The sequence below is a fragment of the Kogia breviceps genome, chromosome 1, assembly GCF_026419965.1.
Source record: "Kogia breviceps isolate mKogBre1 chromosome 1, mKogBre1 haplotype 1, whole genome shotgun sequence".
NCBI classification, from domain to species: domain Eukaryota; kingdom Metazoa; phylum Chordata; class Mammalia; order Artiodactyla; family Physeteridae; genus Kogia; species Kogia breviceps.
The window spans coordinates 195,136,479-195,157,433 of record NC_081310.1 but is presented as its reverse complement, the minus strand read 5'-3'; the positions used below and the strand labels follow the sequence as shown (position 1 = coordinate 195,157,433).

At 57.0% G+C, this 20,955-nt stretch overlaps 1 protein-coding gene across 7 annotated transcripts in view; it reads left to right on the top strand.

Annotated features, from left to right (window-relative positions):
• Positions 1 to 20,910, top strand: part of PIK3CD (phosphatidylinositol-4,5-bisphosphate 3-kinase catalytic subunit delta) — a 49,877-nt gene extending 28,967 nt beyond the window's left edge. For 4 of the 7 annotated variants that reach the window (XM_067017893.1, XM_059052831.2, XM_067017902.1 and 1 more), the window contains 22 exons: positions 6,614 to 6,786; positions 9,427 to 9,655; positions 9,791 to 10,020; positions 10,441 to 10,620; positions 10,933 to 11,082; positions 11,561 to 11,650; positions 12,651 to 12,872; positions 13,615 to 13,711; positions 13,815 to 13,945; positions 14,435 to 14,485; positions 14,563 to 14,730; positions 14,816 to 14,937; positions 15,135 to 15,278; positions 15,457 to 15,556; positions 15,703 to 15,881; positions 15,976 to 16,088; positions 16,313 to 16,391; positions 16,936 to 17,103; positions 17,691 to 17,814; positions 18,022 to 18,167; positions 18,322 to 18,454; positions 19,111 to 20,910. In XM_067017893.1, the coding sequence (XP_066873994.1) occupies positions 6,646 to 6,786; positions 9,427 to 9,655; positions 9,791 to 10,020; positions 10,441 to 10,620; positions 10,933 to 11,082; positions 11,561 to 11,650; positions 12,651 to 12,872; positions 13,615 to 13,711; positions 13,815 to 13,945; positions 14,435 to 14,485; positions 14,563 to 14,730; positions 14,816 to 14,937; positions 15,135 to 15,278; positions 15,457 to 15,556; positions 15,703 to 15,881; positions 15,976 to 16,088; positions 16,313 to 16,391; positions 16,936 to 17,103; positions 17,691 to 17,814; positions 18,022 to 18,167; positions 18,322 to 18,454; positions 19,111 to 19,248 (3,135 nt within the window). In that variant the 5' untranslated portion in view covers positions 6,614 to 6,645 and the 3' untranslated portion in view covers positions 19,249 to 20,910. Of the gene's footprint in view, positions 1 to 6,613; positions 6,787 to 9,426; positions 9,656 to 9,790; positions 10,021 to 10,440; positions 10,621 to 10,932; positions 11,083 to 11,560; positions 11,651 to 12,454; positions 12,873 to 13,614; positions 13,712 to 13,814; positions 13,946 to 14,434; positions 14,486 to 14,562; positions 14,731 to 14,815; positions 14,938 to 15,134; positions 15,279 to 15,456; positions 15,557 to 15,702; positions 15,882 to 15,975; positions 16,089 to 16,312; positions 16,392 to 16,935; positions 17,104 to 17,690; positions 17,815 to 18,021; positions 18,168 to 18,321; positions 18,455 to 19,110 lie in introns of all 7 variants that reach the window. The other 3 variants (XM_067017922.1, XM_067017917.1, XR_010837560.1) reach the window with 2 other exon arrangements.
• The last annotated feature ends 45 nt before the right edge of the window (positions 20,911 to 20,955 follow it).

Here is a 20,955-nt window from a genome sequence, read left to right as displayed (position 1 = left end):
GACTCTTGCTTTAGAATGACATCTGAAGGTACAGGGCATGTTTTGCCCAGGGCATCCCCTCAGGGAGGAGGATGCTTATCTCCCAGACGAGCAAGACACACAACTTCCCTTCTTTTCCCACCGCCTTGTCCCCTGCTGAGAGTGACTCATGTGTTCCCTTGGGAAGCTGTTCCCTAGGGTATGAGCTTGTTCCCCAGGCACCAAAAAGCCTGTCTTTACATTGACAAAGGCTGGGCAGCATCTCCCAGTCAGTGTGTCAGCCACATGTGAGACGGCCGCTGGAAAGAGGCAGAGGTCCGACAGACTCGGGAGACGCCAGCTCAGAGCCCCCAAATGGTGGAGTTTCAACAGGAATGAAAGGGATCCTTCGGCAGTCCTGAGCTTGGGACGAGCCGTCAGCCAGCTAGCTGGTCTGCCAGCCCAGGGGCACTATATGGGCTGCAAGGTCACTCCTAGTCCCGGAGAAGCATTTGTGGGATTCTACATCCTTTGCTTGCCCTTTTCCCTTAGAAATGACTTAGGGCCCCCTGAGGCGTCCCCTGCTGCCAGTGGAGAAGGATGGTGGTGGCAGCTGTCCTTGTATCGGAATCTTTAGAGAAACTCCTCTGCCGGCCGCTCAGGACTCAGGACCTCAGGCGCCTCAGACCTTCCCAGCTGAGAAACTGTTCTTCAGCCTCAGGCCAGAGGAGGTGCATCTACCTGGGAATGTCTAGGAACAGCTCGCAGAGCGCTGGCGACAGAGACCCCCCACCCCACCCCAGCCAGGGTGACTCCGCTGCCACGCAGCTGCCCTGTGGGTTGTGCGGGCCGGAAGTGGGAAGGTGAACGGAAGCGAGCTCCTCCTTGCGCAGGTTTCTTTACTATTTCATTAACCATGCAGCTGTGGACGGACAGAGGAAGCCTCTCCCAAGATTCGGGATGACAGAGGGAGGATTGTTCATGGTTCTTCTTTGGTCCATCCCACTTCAGTGCCTTGAGGGGGGTCGTGACCCTTACGTACCTTCCTGGCCCCGTGGCTCCACATCTGTGTGCAGGCTGCTGATCCCAAACGATATCTCTGTGACCCCAAAGACCTCTCCCCTGAGCTCCAAACTGGGACGTTGCCCCTCGGCTCTCTCCACCGGCACGTTCAGTAAGCAGCTCAGATTCAGTATGTCTGAAATGGAGCTCTTGCTGTTTCAATTCCCCGCAACTCTGTCTCTCCCTTATACTTTCCCATCTCAGTAAATATCCACCAGCCATGCAGTCTCCCAAGCCCAAACCTGCCTGTCATCCTGCTCCTTCCCTCACTGTCCCCCATCTGACGCCCCTGCACCGCACTCCCCGCCACCAGCTCGTAGATACACCTTGATTCCCTCCCTCTCCGGTTCGGTCTCCTCCTCCTGGATCAAGCCACAGTCATCTGTGGCACAAGCTGCCCTACGTTCTCGCCTGCATGCTTGCAACCCTCCAGCGTCATTTCAGATGCAAATAGGATCTGGCGGCTCCCTTTCCTAAAACCCTCTAGGGCTGTGCACTCACTGCGTCGCTCCTAGAGTGGAAGCCAGGTGCTTCCCCAGCAAAGGCTCTGCAGGACTGGTCCCTGCTGGCCTCCTCAGCCCATCTCATCCCCCACCCTCCCCTACGCTCCAGCGGCGAGGGCCTGCCTCCTGTCGGTTCAGGACGTGGTGGCCCACCCTGGCCCTCCGCCCCAGTGTCCTCCCCTCAGATGGGCCTTTCTCGGCCTCCCTATATGCAGGAGCCCCTCCTGCTGTCCTCCGTCACGTCGTCACTAGACACTCTATCCTTCACCGCACTGATACAACACGGGAACATCCTTCTTGTCCACTGTGTCTCCCCTACTGGTGTGTAAGCGCCTTCTGGGGAGGGACCCTTTGTCTCATTCACCACTGTGTTCCCAGCGCCTCGCACGATTCCTGGCACTTCATAAATACTAGTCGAGAAAACGAAAATATCTCAGACTAAGTGATATATACAAAATGTCAAATCCAATAATACATGAGTGCTGATTATTTCCGTGAGATGAAATTACCAAGAATAATTGTGAGTTCCTGCGTTTAGATTCAGGAAGTTAGTGTTCCTGTACAGACTGGGAGATCCTGGCTTACTGTGAGAAATATCTGGGGGGCGGCAGCCAGCAGACTTGGTGATGCGGTCACCAAAGAACTTTGGGTGGGAAGGGGAGGTGGGGGAGGGGAGCCTGATACACTTTTAGGCCAAACAAATGGGAGTTTGGTGACTAGAACATTCCTCTCCACTTGGCCCGCCAGGCCCCATCCGGAGCATCTTGTTTCCTTGGGGTGCCAAACTTTGGCAAGAGTCTAAATCTGCTCTGTAGGGAGAACGGGTGCTGGGGCCACCATCCAGCAGAAGAGCCATCAGATAACAACTCCATGTGCCTCTAGGTGGCAGCACAAAGGACGGGGCTGGCTCTTAGAGGTGGGCCAGTGTCCAAGGGAAGAAATTTCTAACACTAGAAGCTTCCCAAAATGGAATGTGCTGCTCTATTCATGGAAATAAATACTTTCAGCTGCAAGTGACAGAAAATCCAACTCAAACTGCTCTAAGTTAACAACAAAAAGGTGGGGCTGGGCTGGATTTTTTGGCTGATGGAACTGAAAATTCTAGGGGTGGAGAGTGTAGCTTCAGGCACGGCTGGATCCAGGGAATCAAAGGCTGTCCTCAGGACCCTGCTTCACTTTCCAAACTGAGCTCTGCTTTCCTCCACGTGGGTGCTTTCTCAGGTTCCACCCCTCAGAGCAGTGGGTGGTCGCCAGCAGCTCTTGGCAGATATTCTACCCTTTCTGTTCTCCCAGGAGAAAGTCCCCAAAGAAGCCCAGATGTCAAAACCCATGAGATTGACTTGATAGTCACATGCCCATCCTAGAATCCCTGTAGCCAGAGAGGTGCGACAATTGGCTGGGGCTACGTCCCGCTCCTGCTTCCAACCCAGTCCCTGTGACCAGGGGAAATGCAGGGCTCTGATAGGCTGGGCCTGGGGCTCAGGCCACTCCGGGAGCCAGGAGAGAAGTCAACCCATCTGAGCCACTTGGACCGAGGGTGAATGAGTTTGTGGGAGGTCCCCAGCTCCCAGATCAAGAAACCGAAAGCTACCAGCACCCCTGTGCCGCTTTCCCCCCCGGGTAAACTGCCTTGCACCCGAGGTAACCCCTATCTCTTCTCCTGCCAACATAGACTAGCTCTGCCCGTGTGTGTTCTCCGTATAAATGGGATCTTGAGCACATACTCTTTTGTGCCTGATGTCTTTCTCTCAGCTTTCTATGTGAGAGATTCGTTTATATTGTTGAATTTATAGATCATCCACTCTCACTGCTAATATAACATTGCATCGGGAGAGGAAACCACAGTTTATGTTTCCATTCTACTGCCGATGAGCACGTGGGAAGTTTCCGTTTGGGGACCATTACGAATAGCGATGCTATATATGCTTCTTCCGGCGCACATGTGCTGGCACTTCCGGTGAGTGTATCCCTAGAAGTGGGATTAATTGCTGGGTCGTAGGGCATATGTGTTCACCTTTAGTAGATGCTGCTAAACAGTTTTCCAAAGTGGTTGTACCAATCCGCATTCTTGGAGCGGTTCTAAAGCCTCGGGATTAGCTGACCTCTGTGTCCCATACATGCTGAGAGCGACAGGTCTGGGCTTCATGGAGAGTTGGGGCTTGTTAGCAGCTGCGTCCTGGGTCCTGGGCCCACAAAGAGGGACAGAGTTCCCATCTTTCTCCTGTCCCCTCTCTGGCATTTGATTCTGTCCTGCCCACACTATCCTGAGTCTTCCTCTTTTAGGAATGAGGTTTTTTGTTTTTTAAATGAAAGCTTTTCTTTCTTTTCTTTCTTTCCTTCCTTCCTTCCTTCCTTCCTTCCTTCCTTCCTTCCTTCCTTCCTTCCTTCCTTCCTTCCTTCCTTCCTTCCTTCCTTCCTTCCTTCCTTCCTTCCTTCCTTCCTTCCTTCCTTCCTTCCTTCCTTCCTTCCTTCCTTCCTTCCTTCCTTCCTTCCTTCCTTCCTTCCTTTCTTTCTTTCGTCTTCGTTTCTGTGCGAGGGCTTTCTCTAGTTGCGGCGAGCGGGGGCCACTCTTCATCGCGGTGCGCGGGCCTCTCACTGTCACGGCCTCTCGTTGCGGAGCACAGGCTCCAGACGCGCAGGCTCGGTAGTTGTGGCTCACAGGGTCAGTAGTTGTGCCTTGCAGGCTCTATAGCGCAGGCTCAGTAGTTGTGGCGCACGGGCGTAGTTGCCCTAGGAATGAGTTTTTAATATCAGTGTTTCCCTGCATCGCACACGGATGAGTGCAGGTGAGGCTTCATTTCCACAGCGCTGAGGTAGCCCCGCCCACCCCTTTGGCTAGAGCCCTGGGGGGCTCCTGCTCTGTGTGCTCTCGTCTTAGCCTCAGGACTGAGTGGCCAAAGATGCCTTCCTGAGCTCGGCCAAAGCATTGTAAATGGATCTTCCAGAATTCCTGACTGTCCTCCACATTTTGAGTCAAAAAAAAAAAAAGCCTTTGGCCTGGCCATTCTCAGAAAGAGGAACCCAAAGTAGGATGTGGTTTCACAATCAGAGGAAGTGAATCCCAGCGGTGGTGACACGGCAGCACAGGGAGACATGCTGCCCTGCAGCTCAGAGCAGCTTCTGCATCTAACCAAGGGTGAGACCTGGGGCCAGCTGGCAGAGCCACCAGAATAACAGCTCTCTCAAACTAAATGCTTCCTTTCAACTATTTTTAAAAGTCATTTAAATCTCGGAGGATGTGTCCCTAGGGCAAGGAAGTATTTGTCTAAAGAATAAAAATGATAAAACATGAAGGAAAAAATTTGACTACATCAACATTCAAAACTTCTGCTCCTTAAAATGACACATAAACAAAGTGAAAAGATGACTCGAATCAGATATTGGCAACTCACTCAAGCAACAAAAGAACTGACTCAAGAGAATGTAAGAAACCCTGCAAAGCAGTAAGAAAAAGACAACCCCACAGAAAAAAATGGGCAAAGTTTATAAGCTGGATATTTGCAGAAGGTAAACATTTTATGGATAATCAGAGAAATGCAAATTAAAACGAGAGCATTTCATGCCCACCAGATCGGCAGAAATGAGTAAATTTGACAGTACCAAGTGCTGGCAAAGATACGGAGGTTAAAAAGTTAAGGATGTGGTTGTACCTGTTGTAGGTTATACTTATGATCTGACAATTCCACTCTTAGGCATATACCCTCTACCTGCACTGCCCAGTATGGCAGCCGCCAGCCACATGTATTTCCTGAGCACTTGAAATGTGGACAGTATGATTGAGGAATGGGATTTTTAAACATTTTATTTAATTTTAATTCATTTAAATGTGAGAATTCATACTCGATTTGGTCATTGGAAAACTTAAGTATATTTGGGACAACTTGAGTCTGTGAACCTACCTTTTAAACCTGTTAATTGTATGAAATCTACGCAAGATGAAATACTTCTGATGACACCCTAGCGTCCGAATTGTCCTGTAAGTGTGAAGTACACACCAGATTTCAAAGACTTAACACCAACAAAATGTAAAATATCTTGTCATTTTTCTGTACTGATAACATTGAAATGACCATAGTTTGGATATATTGAGTTAAATAAAATAGATTACTAACTGAATTTTATCTGTGTCTTTTTACTTTTTAAAAATGTGTCTGCTGGTAACTTTGACATTACACCTGTGGCTCACATTATATTTCTCTTAGACAGTGTTCACCAAGACTCTCACTTGTACACAAGGAGATGTGTGCAAGAGTGTACGCTGTAGCGTCGTTTGTAATAACCAAAATGAGTAGACACGAACCCTGAGGTTCCTTAACAAGAGAGGGGGGTAAATAAATTGTGGTTTATTTACACAGTGAAATATCTCCCAAGAGTTAAAGTGAATATGAACTAGAGCTACATCTATCAGCATGGATGAATCTAGATTGCAGCGCTGAGTGGCGAAAACAAATGCAGAAGACTCACTAATGTATACGATGCTTTAAAGCATGGAAAAATATTAGGAATTGTTTGTGGACACATTTTAGTATCATGAAAGGATAAAAACATGCATGGAAACTCTAAACAACCAGAATCCAGGTGGTGGTAACCCTGGGTGGGAGAGAGACTCAGAGACCTCTTACTGTGTCTGTAACATTTTGTTACTTACCGGGCAGTGGGTTTGGTATGGCTGAGATACTTCAACAGCTTGTTTGGTGGCTAAGGCCATTTTCAAGCCATTTGGTTTCTGGTCAAAAAGTTTCAAAGAACTTCAGCCTTCGATCCCTCTCAAGTCTGGGGTTGTCTGCCCAGTGATCCTGCCATTTTCCATCTTTGCTGGCTGGTGGCCATGGTGAGGTCTCCCACGTGTGTGTGTTCCTGAGAAAATATGATTTGGCATGGGTTTGTTGGTGGTTTAAACCGGGGGCACTGCCGTGAAGGATGCGACAGAGTGCCTGCAGCTGAGCCTAGACAGTGACCTGGGGGCGGCAGGAGCCACAAGCCACCTCCCGGCTGGGACTCCATCCCAAGCTTCCTGCTGACAAAAGTCCTGACATCCTGTGTTTCCCAGCACACCTTAGGGCCTCACTTTGCCTTTGCTTCCTTTGCAGGACGATTGGTATCCGAGAATTAAAAGAGCAGGATGCCCCCCGGGGTTGACTGCCCCATGGAATTCTGGACCAAGGAGGAGAATCAGAGCGTGGTCGTTGATTTCTTGCTGCCCACGGGGGTCTATCTGAACTTCCCTGTGTCCCGAAATGCCAACCTCAGCACCATCAAGAAGGTACGACCTTGACCTTAAAACTAGTTCTCAGAGCTTGGAACTCAGAGAAGCAGACAGATGGACTCTCGCAACTCTCAGATTTGAGATCCTCAGCTATGAATTTTAAAAGATATGGTGGTGGGGGGGCTTCCCTAGTGGCACAGTGGTTAAGAATCCGCCCGCCAATGCAGGGGACATGGGTTCGAGCCCTGGTCCAGGAAGATCCCACATGCCGCGGAGCAACTAAGCCCGTGCACCGCAACTACTGAGCCTGCGCTCTAGAGCCCGCGAGCCACAACTACTGAAGCCCACATGCCTAGAGCCCATGCTCCTCAACAGGAGAAGCCACCGCAATGAGAAGCACGCGCACCGCAACAAAGAGTAGCCCCTACTCGTGGCAACTAGAGAAAGCCCACACACAGCAACGAAGACCCAACACAGCCAAAAATCTTAAAAAATAAAATAAATAATAAAACAAGTAAATGAAAAAAAAAAAAAGATATGGGAATTCCCTGGCAGTTCAGTGGTTTGGACTCCACGCTTTCACTGCCCGGGGCCCAGGTTCAAGCCCTGGTCAGGGGACTAAGATCCCGCAAGCAGCGTGGTGCGGCCAAAAAAAAAAAAAAAAATTAAAAGATAAAAATAATGTCCAAGAATTGTTTAAAAACTCACAGTTGAAATCCACCTAGCTTTCCAAATTCAGCTCCCGCCTTTATCATGGCACGTTTACCCTCCCTAGAGTCCTGTGAAAGCTTCAGGGTGCTGGTTCCCATGGTGGCCTTTCATTTTCTCCGTAACTGTGCCATCACGTTTGAAACCACACCCTGTCCGCGGCCGCCCGAGCTCTGCCGGGTGTTTTGTCTTCAGAGCTGTCATCACAGTCAGCATCGTCTTTGGAAATGGTTTTTGGCTTTGTTGGATTTTCAGTGTGGATTACTGAGTCAAAGGATGAAATATCTGGATGGTATTTGGTAGATCTTGTCTTGTGACCTTTCAAAGGGCTTATCCCACTTGTAAAGTGGGGGATTTAATGGGTCATGGCAGAGGACAAGTCCTTAGCACAGAATTTGAAAAGCTATACTTGGGAGCAGAAAAAAAAGGAGAGAAGCAATGGACCATCCTTGAGTTTTGTTTTGTTTTTTAATCTTCCCTTCCTGGGTGTTTCTTTAAAAATGAAATCTCTTTTTTTCCATTTCAAAAGGACTATGGACACATTGAAATTTAGGAGAATAAGAAAAAGTAGAAGGAAAAAATTACCCATGATCCAGCCATATGAGACAACCACAGTTAACACTTTGGCTGTTTCCTATTTTCTTTTCTATGTAGTGTTTTTTGTGTGTGATAGTTCTGATTATGAATTTTTATCTTTTTTCTGAGTTAACATTATAACATCCTTTTCATGTTATTAACCTTGTGTAAATAACTTTAATCTTTTTTTTTTTTTTGCTTACAGGGCTCCACATGCATATTATTAAAATTCCAAATACCACAGAAATATAAAACGCATCAGTCTCAGCAGTCTCACCTCATATCCCAGTTCAATTTCAATTTCTTTTTTTTTTTAAGTTTTTTTTTTTTTTTGATGTGGACCATTTTTGTTGAATTTGCTACAGTATTGCTTCTGTTTTTCTGTTTTTTGTTCGAGAGGCATGTGGGATCTTAGTTCCCCGACCAGGGATCAAACCCACCCCCTGCATCGGAAGGCAAAGTGTTAACCACTGGACCGTCAGGGAAGTCCCCAGTTTCAATTTGTTAATATTTTAATTTATACCAGGGACCAGACAGTTAATATTCTAGGCTTTGCTGGTCATACGGTGTTTGTCACAACTACTCAACTCTACCATTGTAGGGCTGAAGCAGCCATAGACGGTGTGTATGTAAGTGAACGGGTGTGTCTGTCTTCCAGTAACTTGGCAGACTGTAGCTTGCGGTAGTTAATACGTTTATCATCGTTTTTTTACGGGAATGGGCTTGAATTACAACTGCTGTTCCACAGCTTGGGGTCCTTTCCCACTTAATGCTGTATCTGGGAGCCCTGTGTGCATTGGTACAGGTATCCTTAGATTCTGGGTCACACGCCTGTGCTATCCCTTTGCATTGATGGACCATAATTATCCATCCCCCGTGGAAGAAAAATAGAACTGTTCTCTCCTTCTCCATCTTCTCTGTGACTCAGCCATGAGCACCTTTGCACTAAAACTTGGCGCCCCAGTGGCGCTCCTGTGATCCCTGGGGACTCCTCACTCCGAGGCCACACACTGGACACAGCCCGCAGAGGCGTTTATGGCCCCCTCGGTGTGTGAAACTTTTCTGAATTACTTGCCACCATTTAAAGATCAGGGTGATGAACCAGGAACGATTAGCTGGGTGCCTGGAGGTCAAGTCTGGCTGGCCATCTCTCAGGATAGCCTACAAGGGAGACCGTAGGACCCACCGCTCCGCTCCAGATTTAGCGCCTACCTGGCCCCCTTCATAAAAGGGCAGGGACGGAGACTCTCGGTGACCCTGTGGTCAATGCTCAAGGGATGGAGAGAGTAGTGGTCCTGGGATCTTGCCTTCGCCCCCTTGTCAAGGTCGCGAGACCAGCCTCCACCTGCCTCCCGGCTCCCTGGGGCCCCGCCCACCTTAGGGGAGGAGCTGACCGGCCACTCTCCCTCCCAGGCGTTGTGGCGCCGAGCCCAGTATGAGCCGCTCTTCCACATGCTCAGCGACCCCGAGGCCTACGTGTTCACCTGCGTCAACCAGACCGCGGAGCAGCAAGAGCTGGAGGACGAGCAGCGGCGGCTGTGCGACATCCAGCCCTTCCTGCCCGTCCTGCGCCTCGTGGCCCGCGAGGGTGACCGGGTGAAGAAGCTCATCAACTCGCAGATCAGCTTGCTCATCGGCAAAGGTACCCTGCTGAGGCCAGGCTGTCCGACCTCCGCTGGGCCCGCCCCCGCCCCGCCCCGCCCCTGCCCCCCGCCCCCCGCCCCGCCCCTGCCCCCGCCCCCGCACCCCACGCTGACCCGGCTCCCCTGCCCCCCAGGCCTCCACGAGTTTGACTCTTTGCAAGACCCAGAGGTGAATGACTTCCGAGCCAAGATGCGCCAGTTCTGCGAGGAGGCGGCGGCGCACCGACAGCAGCTGGGCTGGGAGGCCTGGCTGCAGTACAGCTTCCCCCTGCAGCTGGAGCCCTCCGCGCGGAGCTGGGGGCCGGGCACCCTGCGCGTCCCCAGCCGGGCCCTGCTCGTCAACGTCAAGTTCGAGGGCAGCGAGGTGAGCGGTGGCTCTCGCCGGCCGGTGTGCTGCACGCAGGCTGTCGTGTCCACGGGGGACACTTCCCCTGTGAGACTCCCAGTCACCCACCAGCCTCCCCGGTTCATCCTCCTCCCAGCAACATCGGGTGGTATTTGTAGGGCGTCCATTGCATACGAGGGGCTTGGTCGAACGTCCCACCAGGTGAGTTCCACAATGCAAAGTGACCAAGAGGCTTCGGCCCTCGGTCCACTCAAGCATCCAACAGGTATTTCCTGGTGTCGGCCACATGCCGTCATCAGAGCCTGCCGTCGTGGAGCTCACGTTCGGGGGGCAGGGGGGCACCTAATACTTGCAGATGGGCCGGCCCACCCCCCTGTGCCCCAGAACCCCGTGGGCTCTTCGCAGGCGTGGAGGGCTGACCCTCCCTCCTCCCCCTAGGAGAGCTTCACCTTCCAGGTGTCCACCAAGGATGTGCCCCTGGCGCTGATGGCCTGCGCGCTCCGGAAGAAGGCCACGGTGTTCCGGCAGCCGCTGGTGGAGCAGCCCGAGGACTACACACTGCAGGTGAACGGGAAGCACGAGTACCTGTACGGCAGCTACCCCCTCTGCCAGTTCCAGGTGAGGGCTAGGGTCCGGGAGGGGTTCCTGGGCTCCCTGCAGTCCTGGCCTGGGGCCTGGGTTGGGGCGGTGCGGGGGGAGCTGGTCCTCGGCCCCTCTCGAGCCCGACAAGCCAGACTTTGGGGGTCACAGTGAGAGTGCGCCCTTGCTGGGCTGGCTCTCCCCGTGAGCACAGGGAGGTGGGCGGGGGCAGGAAGGGCCGGCAGGAGAGGCCCCAGAAGGCCTGGCGTGGGCAGGGGCCCGCGTGGGGCATCCCTGGGTAGCCGGTCGTCCAGGGAACAGTGGAGCCGCTCACCCCGCCCCCCATCTCAGTACATCTGCAGCTGCCTGCACAGCGGGCTGACCCCCCACCTGACCATGGTGCACTCCTCTTCCATCCTCGCCATGCGGGACGAGCAGAGCAACCCCGCCCCCCAAGTCCAAAAGCCCCGCGCCAAACCGCCCCCCATTCCTCTGAAGAAGGTGAGCCGGCGCCCTGCGCTTACCCTCCCCCGCAGCCCTCCTTCCCACCTGTGGTCCAGCCTGGCACCTATTGGGCATCGCCCTGGACCAGCCATAGGTCCAGGGGCCCCTTGTCTCACGCCTTCTGGTTGCTCGGGGTTGAGAGTTGGGCCTCTGGGCTGGGGTGGACTCCTGTCTGGACTCCCGGGGCAGCCTCCAGGCCCGGCGCTCGGGCCGCCTGCCCCTCCTGTCTCCCGTGCTGTAGGCAGAACTCCATGCCCTGCAGCGCTCGGGGGTCTTGGGCCCCCTGGGGCACCCGCACGGCAGGTTTTCTGGTAAAGGATGGCAGGAACCTGAGCCTTGCCAGAAACCTGCAACACCCTTGAGGCTGGGGTAGCCACGTGCCGGTGGCCACACACCCTGGCAGCGGCCAGGAGCGCGAGCCTCCCCTGAATTCCCTGGCTTTAACGCCCCCGCTTCTCCCCTCCACCCCGTCCAGCCCACCTCGGTGTCCCTGTGGTCCCTGGAGCAGCCTTTCTGTATCGAGCTGATCCAGGGCAGCAAAGTGAATGCTGATGAGCGGATGAAGGTAGAGGCTCCTGGGCCGGGAAGGGCCCGGGGAGTGCGTGTTTTTTGCACAAACACGGTGGCTGTGGCCTGGAGGGGTGGCGGAGGAAGAAGTGGGGGGGGGTGTCACACGAAAGCCACCTGACCACATTACCCAGCATCCCTGCCGGGGGTGATGATGAGCTGCTTCAAAACAGGAAGGGGGGAGGGGAGCAGGCCGGCTGGCCAGAGAGGACAATTCGGAGAAACCGGGCCCAGCGAGTTCTGGGTATTGACTTTGGTGGAGGTAGTGGGGCCGGGCCCAGCCCAGGGACAGAGGAACTGCAGAGCCTGGGAGGTGACAGGCGCAGAAGGGGAGCCGCTCCAGCTGGGCCGGGGCCAAGGCCACCTCTGGGTCGTTCACACGCCCACCTCCTCTGGCCTCAGGACGGCCCTGTGAGGTGCAGGTTTTCTCGTCTTGCAGGGAAACCCGGGTCCAAGGAGTCGGGGCTCTTTGGGGAGCACTTTTTTGTTGGGGTAATTTCACAAGCAGGGCAGGCGTGGGCTCCCGTGGATGAATCCTGGAGGGCTGGATGGGGCAGCTTTCTGGCCGGGCGATGAGGAGGCAGGGTGAGATGTGCAGGCGGCATTAAGTCCTTCCCTGCCTACAGGGGCTCACACCATTCTGAGCAGTGGGGGCACCCTTGGGTGCTTGAGCTAGGAGGACCCCTGGAGTTCCCGAGCCCCGATGGGGAAACTGAGGCCCAGAGCAGGGAACCGACACGCCCCAGGGTTCTGCAGTCAGTGGGGAGCACAGCCCACACCGCCCTCCTCCCGTTCCGCCCAGGACCACTCCTCCCCCTCAGGCAGCCAGCCCTCCCTTTTCTGGACCACCTTCAAGCACCTGGCGGGGGAGGGTTCAGACCCACGTGAAATGAGGACCTTTCAGGAGGAGATTCGAGCCTTAGGTGGGAGGGACCCCCGGGGGCGGGAGAGGGAGGCTGGGCCTCTGCCGCCTGCCACCCGCACTGCGCCTTCCCCAGCTGGTGGTGCAGGCCGGCCTCTTCCACGGCAACGAGACGCTGTGCAAGACGGTGTCCAGCTCGGAGGTGAGCGTGTGCTCGGAGCCTGTGTGGAAGCAGCGGCTGGAGTTCGACATCAACATCTGCGACCTACCGCGCATGGCCCGCCTCTGCTTCGCGCTCTACGCCGTGATCGAGAAGGCCAAGAAGGCGCGCTCCACCAAGAAGAAGTCCAAGAAGGCGGTGGGTGGGGCCGGTCGGGAGGCACTCCGTGATGGGCCCAGTCCAGTCCCGCAGCCCCCGCCCCGGGGCCACTGCTCATCCAGCATCCCAGCTGGCACGCAGCCTGGGGATGGGGTCCAGGAGCGCCTGTGAACCCCAGCCTCTCCACACCGCGCGTGCGCACACCGCACGCACGCACGCACGCTGGGCGCACACCGCACGCACTCACGCACGCACGCTGGGCGCACACCGCACGCACGTACGCACGCACGCACGCTGGCCACCACCCCTGCCTGCCGTGTGATGGTGCTGGGTTCCTGGGCTTGTGAGCACAGTGACTTGGAATATCTGGGCCTTTGGTCCCTGCGGGAACCCGGAGGGAGCTCCCTGCCCTGGAGGGACAAATGCAGTGTCCTTGCAGGGAGCCGGGTGGCCTGAGTCAGCAGCCAGTTGGAGACAGAGTGGTGGTCGAGCACTGAGTCACTGGGCCCAGGATGTGACTGACCACCGAGCCACCCTGACTCACTCGTAGCTGAGCTGGGCCAGCCCCCTGGGGCCTATGTGGTTTGTCTGAGGCTTTCTCAAGGAGCCGAGAGTGGATGCATCCCGGAGCGGAAGGGAGCCGAGGGCTGACTGACTCTGCCAGTTGCTTCAAAGGGAGTCTGGCCAGGGTGGGGAGGCTGGTCTGGCTGGGCCCATCCTGCCGACGAGCAGACAGAGGCTTTTTGGCGGCCGGCTGTGACCCGCCCGGTTTCTCTCCCAGGACTGCCCCATCGCCTGGGCCAACCTCATGCTGTTTGATTACAAGGACCAGCTCAAGACCGGCGAGCGCTGCCTCTACATGTGGCCCTCCGTCCCAGGTTGGGCCAGGCCAAGAGGGAGAGGCAGAGGCCTGGGGCTTGGGGAGGTGGGTCCCCCACGAGATGACATTCCCCTTGCAACTCCGTCTGTCCTTGTATCCAGACGAGAAAGGGGAGCTACTGAACCCCTGTGGGACCGTGCAGAGCAACCCCAACACTGAGAGCGCGGCCGCCCTGGTCATCTTTCTCCCTGAGGCGGCCCCCCACCCCGTATACTACCCCGCCCTGGACAAGGTCAGTGAGGGGCCCGCGCCTTTTGGGGTCCAGGACCCACGCTGCCCAGAAACCTCGAAGCTAAGGGTTAACTGTCCTGGCCCTGCCTCTGGGGCTCCCCAGGACACGGTCCCTGCACCCCGTGAGTTGCCCGGGGCTGGGAGCTGGGTGCCCACACACGCTCGGGGGCTTCCTTGACTCTCTGGAATCCTCATGCGTCCTAGAGCAGCGATTCTCAGCCGGGGGCCGCTTTGCCCCCCAGGGGACTCTGGGCAACGTCCAAAGACATTTTTGGTTGTCACAACTAGTGGGAGAGATGCGCCTGGCATCTCATGGGTGGAGGTCAGGGTTGCTGCTAAACGCCCTACAGCACGCGGGAGGGTCCCCACCCCTGAGAGTCGTTGGCACACAAAGTTGGCATTGCCGAGGTGTTGACACCGCCCCGGGGGCCCCCCCGGCCAGGCTGGCCCAGGCCCCGGGTTGCCGCTGACGGCAGGGTCGCTCTTGCAGATCCTAGAGCTGGGGCGGCATGGGGAGCACGGGCGCTTCACGGAGGAGGAGGTGAGCTGGGGGCCGTGGGCGGTGGGGCGTGGACCTGGCTGCAGCCCTCACCCCCCCCCGCCACCTGTGCCCCTCAGCAGCTGCAGCTGCGGGAGGTCCTGGAGCGCCGGGCGTCTGGGGAGCTGTACGAGCACGAGAAGGACCTGGTGTGGAAGATGCGGCACGAGGTCCAGGAGCACTTCCCCGAGGCGCTGGCCCGGTTGCTGCTGGTCACCAAGTGGAACAAGCACGAGGACGTGGCCCAGGTGGGCGCCGGGGCCGGGGGAGGGGGCAGAGTCGGGAACCAGGCCGCGGCCTGCGCCCGCTGCCCTGACCACCAGCGCCCCCCAGATGCTCTACCTGCTGTGCTCCTGGCCCGAGCTGCCCGTCCTGAGCGCCCTGGAGCTGCTGGACTTCAGCTTCCCCGACCGCCACGTGGGCTCCTTTGCCATCAAGTCCCTGCGGAAACTGACGTGAGTCCCGCGGGCTTCCTCACCTTCCGAGGGCGGCTTTGCCCCAATGGCCCGGGTCTAGGCGCTGGCTGGGGACCTCTCCTGGGGGCCTGCTCAGGTGAGGCTGGCCTCCCACCCCTACCCTGCCCCCTCGCCAGCGGCAGACCCTCTCCCGAGCCGTGGAGCTCCGGGCCCCAGCCAGCCTCCCTTCTCTGCAGGGACGACGAGCTTTTCCAGTACCTGCTGCAGCTGGTGCAGGTGCTCAAGTACGAGTCCTACCTCGACTGCGAGCTGACCAAATTCCTGCTGGACCGGGCCCTGGCCAATCGCAAGATCGGCCACTTCCTCTTCTGGCACCTGCGGTAGCTGGACTCACCTGAAAGGCCACGGGGAGGAGGGGCCTCTTGCCTGCGGGCCTCGCGTTTCCCGCCGCCGGCCAGCCCGGGTGTCCTCGGTGGCTGGGTCCTGCCGGGCTGGGAGGGGCTGTGTGGCCCCGCCTGGCGAGGCGAGGCTCAGCCCCTTCTTCCTCCCTCTCTCCAGCTCCGAGATGCACGTACCCTCGGTGGCCCTGCGCTTCGGCCTCATCATGGAGGCGTACTGCAGGGGCAGCACCCATCACATGAAGGTGCTGATGAAGCAGGTGAGGCCCGGGGCCCCCGCACCCCTGCCTGGGCTCTGCTTTGGGGCAGAGGTGCCCCGGCCCCTGTAGAAGCGCGTGGGCCAGGCCGAGGCCCGGAGCCTGCCCCTCCCAGCCTGCCCACGCTGCCCTCCCATCCTCCTGGCCAGGGGGAAGCGCTGAGCAAGCTGAAGGCCCTGAACGACGTCGTCAAAGTGAGCTCGCAGAAGACCACCAAGCCCCAGACCAAGGAGATGATGCACCTGTACATGCGCCAGGAGACCTACCTGGAGGCCCTCTCCCACCTGCAGTCCCCGCTCGACCCCTGCACCCTGCTGGCTGAAGTCTGGTGAGCCCCAGGCCCCAGCCGGGGCCTCCCCACCTCCTCCCCTCCCGCCAGGCCCCGAGGGGCGCCCGCTGCTGACTGCTCTCTGGTCCGGCAGCGTGGAGCAGTGCACCTTCATGGACTCCAAGATGAAGCCCCTTTGGGTCGTGTACAGCAATGAGGAGGCGGGCAGCGATGGCACCGTGGGCATCATCTTTAAGAACGGGGACGGTGAGCAGGCCGGGCCCGGGGGGCGGACCCGCTGAGGCCCCGGCTTCCCCTCGCCCTGCCACACTGCCCTCGGCGGGGGCACCTTGCAATGGGGCGGGGGGCGGGTCTCCTGGAGGGCGAGCTGACGAAAAGACAGAGTCTTGGGACTCTGGGGCCTGGGCATGGCTGGGACTGGAGAACCCACCAGAAACTCGTGCCATTCCTCCCCGGGGGTGGCCGCGCAGACCTCCGCCAGGACATGCTGACCCTGCAGATGATCCAGCTGATGGACGTTCTGTGGAAGCAGGAGGGCTTGGACCTGAGGTGAGAGGCCCTCCCGTCATCCACTTGTGCCTGCCCCAGGCCCAGGACCGTACCCCGTTGGAGGGGTCCCCTGTCAGAGCTGACATTACCACCTCAGCTGGAAAAAAGACTGGCTTTTCTAAGAAGAGCAGGGACCAGTTTGAAACTCGGGGTCAGCCAGGCGATAGGGCCGCAGGATGAGGGTGGAGAAGGCCAGCCCTAGCCCTTTGCACTGTCTCCCGCCATTGGTCCCTTTGCCTCAAGCATCCCTGGCTTCCTGCCCCATCTTCTTCCGAGCCACCTGGATTTTTCTGTCTGAGCAAACATGAGTTCAGCCAAGGTGCCGAGTCTTCCTCTCTGCATCTTGGGTGCTGGTGTGACCTCTCCGAGGAACCTTCCCTGGAGCCCTGGGAGTCAAGGGCTCGCCCCCAGTACCTGCCTCCTCTTTTCAGCAACTTGAGTAGCATCTCCTGCAGCCTTTTTGGGTTAAGCTCCTCGGGGTTAAGAAGCCCCTGGGACAGCCCTTGACCACTGTGTCCACCTGCCCCTCCTCCCACCTGGCTAGGATGACCCCTTACGGCTGCCTCTCCACTGGGGACCACACAGGCCTCATCGAGGTGGTGCTTCACTCAGACACCATTGCCAACATCCAGCTGAACAAGAGCAACATGGCGGCCACGGCTGCCTTCAACAAGGATGCTCTGCTCAACTGGCTCAAGTCCAAGAACCCTGGGTAGGTTTCGGGCCCAAGGGACAGACGCCCTCTCCTTCCCAAGAGGCAGACCTCAGGAATCAAAGGCAAGGAGGAGGGCCTTTGACAGTTTCTGTGGCTTCTTGGCTCAGCTGAGGACCATCCCACAGATTCTGTGGGGTGGGGCGGGGGGGGGGAGCGGGTCAGGTCTCTGTCCCCACATGTATCAGTTAGTTATTGCCGCATAACAACCACCGCGAACTTAGGGGCCTAAATCACAAATCTGCAACTTGAGCAGGCTCAGCTGAGTGGTTCTTCTGCTTTAATCACTCATGCGACTGCTCTCATCCGGTAGTTTGACTGGGCCTGGAGGGTTGCACCTCTGGGGCCTCTCTCCATGTGGCCTCTCGTTCTAGCCTCAGCTTCCTTCCATGGCAGTAGGGAAGGTTCAGGAGCTGCAAGGTGTCTTAAGGCCCAGGCTCTGGAAGGAGCCCAGCATCACTTCCTCCACGTTCTGTTGGTCCAAGCAAGTCACAAGGCCAGATTCAAGGGCAGGGGACATAGACCCCACCTCTTGGCAGAAGAAGCTGCAAAGTGGTGTGGCCGTGGTTTCCATCCCTGCCCCCCAGGGACGCCCTGGATCGAGCCATTGAGGAATTCACCCTCTCCTGCGCTGGCTACTGTGTGGCCACGTACGTGCTGGGCATCGGTGACCGGCACAGCGACAACATCATGATCCGAGAGAACGGGCAGGTAGGGGTGGTGTGGGGCTGCCACGAGCATGGCGCCTGCTGCCCGGCGCTGGCCCGCTGGCCGTTCTGCTCTGCACGCGGCTGCTGGCAGAGCCCCCTAGCTAAGCCCCTCCAGCTCCCTCTCCCTCCCCAGGCTCCTCTGGGTGAGGCGCCCTCCTTTTTGACCCCTTTTGGGTCTTTGCTCTCCCCTCCCCTCCCCTCCCCTCAGCTGTTCCACATTGATTTCGGCCACTTTCTGGGGAATTTCAAGACCAAGTTTGGAATCAACCGTGAGCGCGTCCCGTTCATCCTCACCTATGACTTTGTCCACGTGATCCAGCAGGGGAAGACGAATAATAGTGAGAAATTTGAAAGGTGAGGGTGCCTCAGACCCCCGAGATGCCCCTTGGTGCTGGGGGCCCCAGGCGGGGTGCACTGGGGGCGGTCAGAGGACGTGGGTGAGGGCGGGCTGGCCGGGGTGCGGGTGGACGGGAGGACCCAGGGCCCCCTCCCTGACCTCCCACTACAGGTTCCGGGGCTACTGTGAAAGGGCCTACACCATCCTGCGGCGCCACGGGCTGCTCTTTCTCCACCTCTTTGCCTTGATGCGGGCGGCAGGCCTGCCTGAGCTCAGCTGCTCCAAAGACATCCAGTACCTCAAGGTAAACGCCAGGGCAGGGCCCCGCCAGGCAGGAGACCAGGGAGCCCCAGACTCCTCGAGGCAGCCCCCCCACACACACAACCCCCGAGCGTGGTGGACCCACAGGGCCCTGCTGACTCGTGTGTGCTCACACCGGCCTGGGACCCAGGTCTGGCGGGAAGCCACCAGTTCTGGCCCACCCTCCCGTCCTCCGCAGGCTGCGGTGTTTCCACTTGTACTAAAGGGTTCCCTCCGAGGTTAAAAACTGTCTTTCCTTCCTGCGTCTTTTCAGTTTATGAGACGCTGGGGCGGGGAGTGATTGGGGGGGGGGCATGGCCCCCGAGTTCCTGGGAAGAAGCCACTCCCTCACTCCTTCCTCCTGCCAACTTCCAGCGGAGAAGGCCAGGCCGCCTGCCTTCGGGGCCAAGACCTCCCGGCTCGAGTTGACATCTTCAATTTGAGGATGGGGCGGGGCGGGGGCCGCCTTGGTTGGGGTCGGAACCAAGAGCTCTTCCCGGGGGAGGTGTTGGGTGGTGCCCTCCTGGCTCCCTTGGTGCAGTTCTCTTAGGAGGGAGCGTTACCTGCCCAGAGAGGGTGGAGGTGCAGGGAGACGGGGCTCCCTGCTGAGCAGGGCCCAGGCCCCTCCGTGGGACGCCCATTGCTTCGATCTTGCCTCAGGATTCTCTGGCATTGGGGAAGACGGAGGAGGAGGCTCTAAAGCACTTCCGGGTGAAGTTTAACGAAGCCCTCCGGGAGAGCTGGAAAACCAAAGTGAACTGGCTGGCCCACAACGTGTCCAAAGATAACAGGCAATAGCAGCCCGTCCGAGCCCTGGGCCTGAAGACAACCGAGCTGTCAGTCTTGGGAGCCGGGCACCCTCGGCCACCCTCCAGGGCCTGAAAGGCTGGACGGCATCCTTGGGAAGGAACCTACACGACTGCCTTTTGTTTACACTGGTTAATTTATTTATGACTTGAAACGTTTCGGGAACTAAACAGCCATACATGGAAATGCACCCGAATGTGGGGAGGGGCGCCGTCCTCCCGCTTCCCCATCCGAGCCCTGGGCTTTGATGGGAAGACACTGTGAACCTGGCACCTCGAGGCCACATCTCGCCGAGGATCTGTGACCTCGAGTCTTCCAGCTGCTGGGTCTGGAGCCGGCAGAGACGATTCTCCCGTGCGGGAGCTGCCTCCTCCCCCGGCTCCCACCGTGCTGCACCGGTCTTGGTGCCTGGCAGTGACCCGGTGCCTGCTGTCCAGACAGGGCACCCACGCCTGTTCACCCCCTCCACCTGCGTGCCCTCCGTTGACTGAGTTCTGGGCAGCCCCCAGAGGAGGCCTGGGTACCCTCTAGATTCAGGGATGATTGCTTTCCACTTTTAAAGCGACTCCTGGGTACGGGAATTCTCCCATCTCTGCTGTAAAGTGATTCTGTTTGCGGGTGAGAAAAAAAATAGCCAAACGACTTCAGTGAACCTCTATGGCTCGGGAGAAAGGCCCCAGCGCCCATCACGTATGGCGCACGCTGGTCCTCAAGACACATTAAAAAGGTCTGAGCTTGCTTCAGCTCATCCTGGTCGTGGATCAAGACGCAAGCAGGTGTGAGTGCTTTGTGCAGTTGTATGTAACCTCCCTCCTCCTAAAGCAGGTTTTAGGTCATGAAGGACCTGACATCCTCTCCACAACGCTCACCTTTGAGAACCTGCTCCCAGTACCCAGGCAGCAGAAGCGTGAGAGTTAGGGGTGTGGTGGCATCTTTTCCTCCGACGGTACTCGGCTTGAAATGATTCAGGCCCAGCCTTAGGTGCATCTGAGGAGCTCGAGAAATGCAGGTTCCCAGGCCTCCCTCAGCCTTCTGGAGCCAACTGTAGAGATGGGGCTAAGAATCCGGGCTTCTGGAAGCCCACAGGTGAGCTTCGTGTATTAGCAGTCGACTCGGGACCCACAGGGGTGACACCCCACTTACCTCTCAAAAGGCTTTGCACAGCTCAGCAGAGCCAGAAGTAGCTGCCCTCTCAGCAGCCCAGGTACACGGCTTCCAGAAGAGTCCAGGTGCCAACTCTGCTTCTCGGTTCACGAGAGGTGGCCGAGAGGCACTGCCCACAGCAATCCATGCCACCCACAGAGCCCCACTGACCAGACTCTGGTTCCCAACTAAGTGCTGAATTCATCAGACCCACCCACAAGCCACCCACCCGTGTGGAAATAGGAAAAGCCGAGTGTATGTCTACTTGTTATTTATTTGAACGAGTCTGTGCTTCCTGGTGTGGGCAGCACACTGCATATACACAGCAATAGCTGGTTGGGTGCATGGCCTGTGTGCCTGATGAGAAGAGTATTTTCTATTTTTTTTTAATCCTTTGATGTTTCTGTACGGGGAAGGTGAGTTCAGCCTAACTGATGTAGGTTCAACAGTCTGAAACCTTGAAATGAGAGGTCAAAACAGATTAAAAGAAATAAAAGCCTTGGTATTTTACGTTCTTGGCTCAGAAAGACACAAGGGAATGCAGGATTAAGATGA